At 43.3% G+C, this 10,489-nt stretch overlaps 1 protein-coding gene across 1 annotated transcript; it reads left to right on the top strand.

The window, feature by feature from the left end:
• Positions 1–498: 498 nt before the first annotated feature.
• Positions 499–9,577, top strand: ODAPH (odontogenesis associated phosphoprotein). The gene is made up of 2 exons (XM_005555056.4): positions 499–585; positions 8,875–9,577. The coding sequence occupies exons 1-2, from the start codon at positions 519–521 to the stop codon at positions 9,201–9,203; spliced, it is 396 nt and encodes a 131-aa protein (XP_005555113.2). The 5' UTR covers positions 499–518; the 3' UTR covers positions 9,204–9,577.
• Positions 9,578–10,489: the final 912 nt, after the last annotated feature.

The following is a 10,489-nucleotide window of genomic DNA, read 5'->3' as shown; positions in this document are numbered from 1 at the left end:
CTCCTGGACAAAAGCAGAGCAGAGAAGCAGCATAAACCATGGTTGGGGGCTTAAGAATGATCCCCAACTCTCCACTGCAAACCACCAGGGTCAGGAAGCCTCCGGATAATGCCCTCTCCCTCTTGTTTCGCTTTTTAAGTAGGTAAGCTGCACAGAGCAAAGCACTGTTGCGTATTTCTGGACAGCTTATTTCTCTTGCAGAGGAAGACTCATATACACAACTGAAAGGCATTAACATGGGAGAAGATTTGAGGGATTAGAAGGGTGGTGAAGGCGTGGTTGTCCAAAATCCCCCTCTGAGGAGAGATGATTGATATCTGGCTGTCATTCCAAGAAGCTTCTGGTTGACAAATACTGTCTGGTATTTCCTTGCTGATTTCTTACCCTCACACCGCAAGCCCTGATCACTGTGGTCCACTGTGCAAATGCAAATTACCTGAATCAGGCTGCTGGTGACTCACCAACTCCCCTTTAAAGCAACATCAGGTTCAACGCAGTGACAGCTCAGCGTAGAAGCCATGGCTCGCAGACACTGCTTCTCCTACTGGTTACTGGTCTACTGGTTGGCGGTAACTGTGGCAGAAGGTAAGGGTTTTGCTTTTATTCTACTGTGGGTCCACTAATTAATAAGTTGTAGGAAAAGACAAAATTGGCTCCATGATTATACATTCCCATAAACTGGAAATATTTACCTCACCTTCCATCAGCCTGTGTGGTTAAAGAGAAGGAGGTTGGATTTTGTCACCTGAAGACCTTGGTCCTCGTCTCGGCAATAGCCCTGTGACTTTAGACATGCTTAACATCTCTGAGTATCAGACTCTCATATGTGAAGTGACAATATTAATAATATCCATCGTTATGGGGTTTGCAAGGACCAAATGAGCTATCATCCGTGAAAAACTCTCTAAGCTAAAAACGCTGTACAAATACTAGTTATTACAGTTACAAAGCTAACAATTCCACTTTGAATTATAGCACCGTCCACTTTCTATCTCCAGCAGCATAGTAATTTGCACATGGTGGGTATTTAGTCTTTGTTCATTGCTTAATTAATCACATCTATTGAGCTGCATTTTGGTGCCACAGAGGTGGACACAGGTTTCTTTCTTTAGGATTATATTAGATTCAATTTCTCAACTGTTCCTATTCTGTTTCTTTGTTCCCACTGCAAAATGTGTCCTGAGCCTTAGAATTGTTTTGCAAACCCCTAGGGAAAGAAAAGAAGAGGCTGGAGAAGGGACGAAAAGAGGGAAATACAAGGGGAGGAAATCTTGGGGAGCCTAGATTTAACCTTTTTTCAGTTTATTTTAATTCCAAAACTAGATGCTGTTTTGGGAAAATGGACCTAGGAGTCAAACAGAGCCCTTCACCCCTTTCACGTGTCTTGGGGAGGGGGCTTTGCAGGGGCTCAGCCAAACCCTGCTCATCCCCAGACAGATTCCCTGTTACCATCCCTCAGAGCTCACAATAGACAGGAGACGGGGAGAGACATCAGAGCTGGTCATGGAATACACAGAAACCCCGTGATGCAACCTCTGCACATACTCTGGCAATCAGGGGGCAGAGTATAGATTATGAACAAAACCTGCCCCCCATATCCCAAGACAAGGTCCCCAAGCCTCACCTGCTAAAAGTGACATCTAAAAGAAGCATCATAAAACAAAACTAGCCACCTGCCATTTTCTCTGCAAAAAGTGAACCACTCTTCAGGAGGCTTTGTAAACACATAGCTTAAACAAGTTATAATGAGATTAGAGATTTATTTTATTCACATCTTAAAAACACCCACTGAGGCTGGGTGCAGTGGGCTCACACCTGTAATCCCAGCACTTTGGGAGGCCGAGGAGGGCAGATCACCTGAGGTCGGGAGTTCGAGACCAGCCTGACCAACATGGAGAAATCCCATCTCTACTAAAAACACAAAATTAGCCAGATGTGGTGGCACATGCCTGTAATCCCAGCTACTCGGGAGACTGAGGCAGGAGAATTGCTTGAACCCGGGAGGTGGAGGTTGTGGTGAGCAGAGATCATGCCATTGCACTCCAGCTTGGGGAACAAGAGTGAAACTCTGTCTCAAAAAACAAAACACCCGTTGCACCCATTGAAACATCAGATTTGATTTCTGAATTTGACTCACGTTTCCCTACAATCCCTCGAAGTCCTTCAAATGTAGCTTCATTCTATCCCAGCAGCCCTGCTTCCAGTCCATCGCTCACTCACGCACACCCTGGGTCTGCCAAACAAGGTCATGTGTGGCTCTCCAAACTCACCCTCTTCTCACTGCTGCACAGCAGCAACCACAGCTGCTCCCTCCTCTTGCTTTCACCTGTTTGTTGCAATTCTGCTTTAAGGCACAACATTTAAATGCCACTATGATTTTGCCTTTACAAAATCTTTGTTAAGATGTAATCATTTAAAAATTGCAATTTCTCTTTCTGACACCTTGGACTTCTTACAGCTATTTGTGCATCACCTACGGCACGTACGGCATCTGCTTTGTACTGCAGATCCCCGGCTTCACAGCATCTGCCCACTCCTTGAGCTCAGCCTTTTAATCTTAATCATCTCTGCATTTGCCACAGCCCCTAATGTGGTAACCTGTACCTTGTTGAAACGACTTGACTCACAGGGTAGAATTGAAAGAGGCCTGTCTGATACTTTCTAGGCTCTGATATTTTGTCTGTGAAATCAGAGATTTGACCAAGATAGTCATTCTCTGAGTCTACAAAATAAATTGAGTTTTGCAGTTATTGTGAGTAAATCCATCATAGAACTTATTTTTCTTTCTGACTCAAGTCTGAAAGCACATGAGAATTTTTCTAAGACTCCATGAGCCATGTAAGGGAAGAACTGCACACTTAAACTTCAAGTAGAAAGCTGACTTCTCTTAAAATCAGTGTAGTTCACTGCAAGCCAGCCTTGTCTGCCCAAATAACCACAGAGTATAGGTAATTATAAAAAAAAAAAATTATTTCATCATTACCTTTTTTTTAAAAAGTACTTGTTTTTAAAGTAGTTGTTGGTATGCTATGAATTTCATGTCTAGACTATAATAAACCACCTTAAAACTGATATTCAAATTCCAAGCAATATTTTGCTTTGTTTCTTCTATTATACTCTATTTTTTTGTTTGTTTGTTTGTTTGAGACGGAGTCTCCCTCTGTTGCCCAGGCTGGAGTGTGTACAGTGGCACCATCTCAGTTCACTGCAACCTCCACCTCCTGGGTTCAAATGATTCTCGTGACTCAGCCTCCGGAGTAGCTGGGATTACAAGTGTCCGCCACCATGCCCGGCTACTTTTTGTACTTTTAGTAGAGATGAGGTTTCACCATGTTGGCCAAGCTGGTCTTGAACTCCTGACCTTAAGTGATCTGCCTGGCTTGGCCTCTCAAAGTGCTGGGATTAAAAGTGTGAGCCTCCACGCCTGGCCATTTTTTAATATAAATTATTATTACAGATTTTCTGGGACTGAAATTAAATACTCACTGAACTCCACAAAAATATACAGAGAGGAACATTTAAGGTCAGCCTGACCATTTAATTCATCAAGTATTTACTGAGTACCACTATAAGCCAGGGACTATTCTAGGTGCTGGAGACACAGACAGTAACTAAGAGTCAACAGTCCCTGTCATTGGGGAGGTCCTATTCTAATAACACGTGTCCCCAATAGCCCTATCTTTAATGCACAAATGTTATGGGCCTAAGAAAATGGGGCTCAGGCTAACAGAATGTTTCTATAACATTCGAGATTAGTAACTGTAGCTAACACTTATTAAGTGCAGACTGTACATCCAGCAATGTTCTCAGCACTTTATATATTTTGTTTCCGATAACACTCACAAAGGGATGATGAAATAGGTAGTATTATTTTCTTCATTTTACAAAGGAGGAAAATGAGACTCAGAGAGGTTAAGGAATCTATCTGTGTTCACCTAGTTATTAAATGGCAGAGCTCAGGGAGCCTGGCTCTAGAGCCTATCCTTTTAAACACTTTGCTGTTCTGCCTCTCAAAATGTTTTTAATCTGCGTTTAAATATTTGACCTACTTTGGTCTTATTAAGCTTGCAGAAGAGCTCTCATCTTTGACATCCAGTGCCTTTGAGAGCATGTCAGTATGTTACATAAGGGGAAATATTTGCTTATTATTCAACACACTACTCCTGAGAAGTAGGAACTTGGTAACTTTGCAGTTATAGAAACTGGGATTTCTCTCAATCAATTCAATTGTACTGGAGACGCTGTGCTAGGGACGAGGAGGCAGCAGTCTACAAGACGGTCACGTAGATCTTTCAGTGGAGTAGACATGTAACCACTGAATAATAATCACACAGCTGAAGAGTATGATGAAAGTGGACTCACAGGGCACTACGAAAGCATGTTGCAAAGGGTTTTAACCAAGTTTCTGGGTAGGAAAGGCCTCCCTGACAAAAAAGAGAGAGAGAGAGACTTGAAATTGAATAGGAGTCAGCCAGGCAAAGAGTACAGGAAATGCTGCTCTAGGCATCTGCAACCACCTTTTCAGAAGCCCAGGACAATTGATGACTTTTGCCAAAGTAGGTTTTGGAGAGTGGAGGAGGCAGGGTTAGAGTCCAACGGATTAAATAGGGGGAGAAGCAGAATCAGTAGGTGTACAGACTTTAAAGAGAGAGGAGGAGGAACCAAAGAAGTTCATGGCAGATTACCTCAGCTTTCTCTCTGGAATATGAAGCTGATAAAGCAACTTAGAGAGGTAGAGAGCGTTTCAGAGCAAATTCTTCAGATGAATGAAGAATGAAAATTTTGAGGGAAATCTGAGGAGATAGCAAAGGGTTAGAAGATAAGGAACAGAGAAGAACAAAGATAAAATAATGAGCAGTGTTAGATCAGCTGACATCAGAGACCATAAATGGCATCAACCCACTTTCTCAGATGTGTGGCCGTAACTTTGTAAGATGTGACAGGTTCCCACACCAATCACTATTACTCCCACATTTTAGGACACTTGTGCTAGCTAACTGGTGACCCAATAGAATCACCATAGGTCTAGTTTGTTTGGAAGAATGTGGTTTTATGTGGTCCTGCCCACATTCCTGGGTAAGTGATTGAAGCAAGCTTATACCTTGATCTTACACCCTTGAAAATTCCCAGAAAAAGAGAGCACTGAACACTACTGGACATCCCAGAGTCAGAGAAAACCTGCCTTGCCGGCTCTGAAACCCCATTGTTAGAGGAGGATTTAGAGAGTAGCTTCAGGTTTCTAGAAATGAGATGAGCACAAGAGGCGAGTGGGTGGGTAGTTTTTAACAGCTGGAGCATAGTTAACCTAGTGGCAAAGCTCAAGGCCTCCTTAAGCCTGAGCTGACAGCAAAATGTCAAGATGGGGCTTAAAACAGAGGCCAGCTGGGCCGGGCGCGGTGGCTCAGGCCTGTAATCCCAGCACTTTGGGAGGCTGAGGCGGGCGGATCACGAGGTCAGAAGATCAAGACCATCCTGGCTAACATGGTGAAACCCCGTCTCTACTAAAAATATAAATAAAAAAAGAAAAAAATTAGCCGGACGTGGCGGCACGCACCTGTAGTCCCAGCTACTCGGGAGGCTGAGGCAGGAGAATGGCGTGAACCCAGGAGGTGGAGCTTGCAGTGAGCCGATCGCGCCACTGCACTCCAGGCTGGGCGACAGAGCGAGACGCCATCTCAAAAAAAAAAAAAAAAAAAAAATCAAAGGCTAATTTCTCTCCTAGCGACTGGATTCTTGGCAGAATGTCTTCCTGTAAGGTTCAGAACTTACCAGAAAAAAAGCGACTAGTGTGGGATTTGGTCATTTTCTGTAAAGTGTCTCAATCTAGTTTCAGTTACTCAGTTACAGAATTTCAATGTACCCTGAGTAGCTGTGGGAGAAGGGGTTGGCATTTTGTTCGAGGAACAGACACCCATTCAAGCTAGCTTTACGAACAAGTAGAGCTGGAGGTGGATTATTATAAGGATATCTCCAAGAAACTTAAGAATAGCTAGGGCTCCCTGAAAAGCCAAAAACTGGCCGGCCATGGTGGCTCACGACTATAATCCCAGCACTTTGAGAGGTCCGAGGCAAGTGGATCACTTGAGGTCAGGAGTTCGAGACCAGCCTGGCCAACATGGCTCAACCCCATCTCTACTAAAAATACAAAAATTAGCTGGGTGTTGTGGTGGGCGCCTGTAATCCCAGCTACTCAAGATGCTGGCACAGGAGAATCGCTTGAATCCAGGAGGTGAAGGCTGCAGTGAGCCGAGATCGCACCACTGCACTCAAGCCTGGGCAACAGATGGAGACTCCGTCAAAAAAAAAAAAAAAAAAAAAAAACCACCAAGGCGGCTGCTCCCAACATCACTCTGTTACCACAAGGCCTCTGGTCTCTTCTGTCCCAGAGGCCTTCCCTATTTTGCTGCTTCTATGTGCAGACTGGCTTCTCTGCATTCTCAACATTCCGAAGGCCAAAACCTGACACTCCAGCCCCTGCCCTACACCTTCTACTGACGTCTTCCACTGTAACTCAGTTCTCAAGTGAGAATCTGATTGGTCACTGACCAGCCAATGAATGAGTTGAGTGTCAATCAGTGGTCCAATCAGCCATAACCAGAAGGTGTATAGGACTGGCAACTGACATTTCCAGGGTTCATGGGTGAAACAGAATATGTAGAAGGGACTACGGACATAGGCAAATAACAAGCATATCCAATACAGCCAAGAAACCTGAATTAAACTGTCCCAAAGGAGAGGGGAATCTAGTCCTTGGGGGGAGGTGGTAAGTGCCTCAGCACTCTCAACTTCCTGTGAGAAGTTCTTCTTTTTTTGAGACAGAGTTTGGCTCTTGTTGTCCAGGCTGGAGTGCAATGGCATGATATCAGCTCACAGCAACCTCCGCCTCCCAGGTTCAAGCAGTTCTCCTGCCTCAGCCTCCCAAGTAGCTGGGATTACAGGCATGTGCCATCGTGCCTGGCTAATTTTTGTACTTTTAGTAGAGACGGGGTTTCTCCATTTTGGTCAGGCTGGTCTCGAACTCCTGACCTCAGGTGATCTACGCATGTAAGCCTCCCAAAGTGCTGGGATTACAGGGGAAGTTCATTTTATCATCATTCATACGGGCAACCCTTTCCAGGCAGTATATGTAAGCCTCTAAGGGAGTGAAGGAACAATTTTCTAAAGAAAAGATTACTTTTTCATAGCCAATTTGATTCAATGATACAGTCAAGGAAGACTATGACACTTGAGTTTGATCCAAATTTCTTCTGAAAAGATAAATGCATCCTGGTTCTCAGTGCTCTTTCTCCTGCTGCTTGTAGATGGCCCCTCCCTTCCCCTAGGAAATTATTTCACTGCTTGGGCAGTTGAAGCAGAACTTTTGGATTAATGGCCTTTGGGGGCAGTTGTTTTGATTTTCTTAACATTAAGTTCCTTTTTTCTACTGAATTTTCTTTATTTAGTTGTAATTTACATGCAATAAAATCCTTTTTTTTTTTTTTTTTGAGATGGAGTCTCACTCTATCACCCAGGCTGGAGTGCAATGGCACAATCTCGGCTCACTGCAAGCTCTGCCTCCCGGGTTCACGCCATTCTCTTGCCTCAGCCTCCCCAGTAACTGGGACTACAGGCACCCACCGCCACGCCTGGCTAATTTTTTTGTATTTTTAGGAGAGACAGGGTTTCACCATGTTAACCAGGATGGTCTCGATCTCCTGACCTCGTGATCTGCCTGCCTGAGCCTCCCAAAGTGCTGGGATTACAGGCCTGAGCCACCACACCCGGCCAAAATTCATACATTTTAAAAGTACAGCTTGATCACATTTTACATATGGCTACATATAAACATGTGTATGTGTACAAACATATGTATGTACACATATATGTGTGTTTATATACAAATTATATATGTGTGTGTACACCTGTGTGTATACATATAGATATATAGATAACCATATCTATGTAACAACCACCCAGATCAAGATATGAAACATTTCTAAAGAGTTCCCTGGCTACACTTTCTGCTAAAAAATACCTATCCTTGCCCTAAGCTGAATTATTATTTTGACCTTTTTTTAAACTATAGATTAATTTTGCTTGCTCTTGAACTTCATATAAAGGGAGTTGTACAGTATGTACACTTTTGTGTCTAACTTGTATCGCTCAACATTCAAGGGATGTATCCACGTTGTAGGTATTAGTAGTTCTTCCTTTTCACTGCTGAGTACTATTTCATTGTATGAATATACACAGTTTCTTCATGCATTCCTCTGTTGATGGACACTTAGATTGTTTCCATTTAGGTTATTATGAATAATGCTACTGTGAACACCCCTGAACGAGTCTTTTTTTTTTTTTTTTTTTTTTTTTTTTTTTTAGACGGAGTCTCGCTCTGCCACCCAGGCTGGAGTGCAGTGGCCGGATCTCAGCTCACTGCAAGCTCCGCCTCCCGGGTTCACGCCATTCTCCTGCCTCAGCCTCCCAAGTAGCTGGGACTACAGGCGCCCGCCACCTCGCCCGGCTAATTTTTTTTGTATTTTAGTAGAGACGGGGTTTCACCGTGTTAGCCAGGATGGTCTCGATCTCCTGACCTCGTGATCCGCCCGTCTCGGCCTCCCAAAGTGCTGGGATTACAGGCTTGAGCCACCGCGCCCGGCCACGAGTCTTTTTATGGACATAAACATTCATTTCTCCTGGGTAAATTCCCCACAGTGGAAATGCTGGGTCATCAGGTGTGTCTGTGTTTCATTTCATTGAACGTTGGCAGTTCTTTCAAATATACATTGAGATTTCTCTAATTCTCTCTTCCCATCTTTCTCCTCTGCCACCACTCTAAACCACCCTTCTGCTTCTGTTACCAGACCTGTTTCCTGACTTGCGTTTTCCTCTCCACAGGACAAGAAGAGGTATTTACCCCTCCTGGAGACTCACAAAATAACGCAAACCCTACCGACTGCCAGATCTTTACACTCACCCCTCCACCCCCCACGAGGAGTCCGGTCACAAGGGTCCAGCCCATCACAAAGACACCTAGGTGTCCCTTCCATTTTTTTCCACGAAGGCCCAGAATCTATTTTAGGTTTCCAAACAGACCTTTCCTGCCTTCAAGGTGTAACCACCGTTTTCCGTTCCAGCCATTTTATTGGCCACACCGTCGCCTTACTCCTTATAGATATTTCCCCAGAAGAAGACTCCAGAGGGGAAGCTCATCTGAGGAAAGCTGAGAGGGAAGAGAAACCCAAACATACTGAAGCAAAAAAAAGTCAATCCTTCAGAAAAAGCAGCAAAAAGATTTCTGTTTTATCTTTCCAAACTAACTATTGGATCTGAAGATTAAATATCCTAAACACCACTGACTAGAAACTGTTCTCTTTGTCAGCAGTGAAGATATTGGATCACAGGTTATTGATGTTTGCAAAATTGGACAATAACCACGTTATTTTTATCCTCAACTTCTTATGGTCACAGGATATTTATGCGAATAAAATCTTAAAATGGGTAGCTCTAGTAATTCCTATCCATACTGAGATGCTGAAAGAATCCATCTCCTCCTCTAAATTAAACAGCATTTAAATAAATTGAGATCATTATAAACCACGTGAAGACACTGATGACACCGTTTTTATACTCATTGGAAAAAGTACAGAGCAAGGTGCAATGACAAAGTAAACTTTAAAAAAAAATTATAAAGCTTAAAGCAATTAAAAAGTTATGGAGAGTCTGACTGTAGATAATACTTTAAAGATATAAACTTGACTTGTCTAACCCAAATAATTATTATTATTATTTTCTTGGAGATAGAGTTTCACTCTTGTTGCCCAGGCTGGAGTGTAGTGGTGCTGTCTCGCCTCACTGCAACCTCTGCCTCCCGGGTTCAAGTGATTCTCCTGCCTCAACCTCCCAAGTAGCTGGGATTATAGGCGCCCGCTACCACACCTGGCTAATTTTTTGTATTTTTAGTAGAGACAGGGTTTCACCATGTTGGCCAGGCTAGTCTTGAACTCCTGACCTCAGGTGATCCACCCACCTCGGCCTCCCAGAGTACTGGGATTGCAGGCGTGAGCCACTGTGCCCAGCCCCAAATAATTACTTTTAAACTATGGTATCTAAATTTACTTTAATGTTGACTTCAACTGATGCAAATTAATTTGATAATTTTCTCACTGTTTACCATTATCATTACATAGATGCTGACTAAAATGATAAACTTCCCCTCAAACTTTTAACATAATTCCAGGTTCAAAAAGCCTGATTAAACTGCTACAAGAATATTCTGGTACCTCTAGAACTCTACAGACATAAGTTCACTCAACCCTTCGAACCTTATATTCTCAGGGTGCAATATGAGAAACAAATCCCACAGATTGCATTCATTGGTTATTTGTTTTGGCCACTCTGTAAAACACAGCTTCCTGTTTATGCCACTTATCTTGCCTGTAACATAAGAACTTTAGTTCTGCATATGTGGTCAGTGGCTTGCACTTTTTCCTCCCAAGATCAATGTGCAAAA

The sequence above is a fragment of the Macaca fascicularis genome, chromosome 5 (genome assembly GCF_037993035.2).
Source record: "Macaca fascicularis isolate 582-1 chromosome 5, T2T-MFA8v1.1".
Lineage (NCBI taxonomy): Eukaryota > Metazoa > Chordata > Mammalia > Primates > Cercopithecidae > Macaca > Macaca fascicularis.
This window is presented reverse-complemented; position numbering and strand designations above follow the sequence as displayed.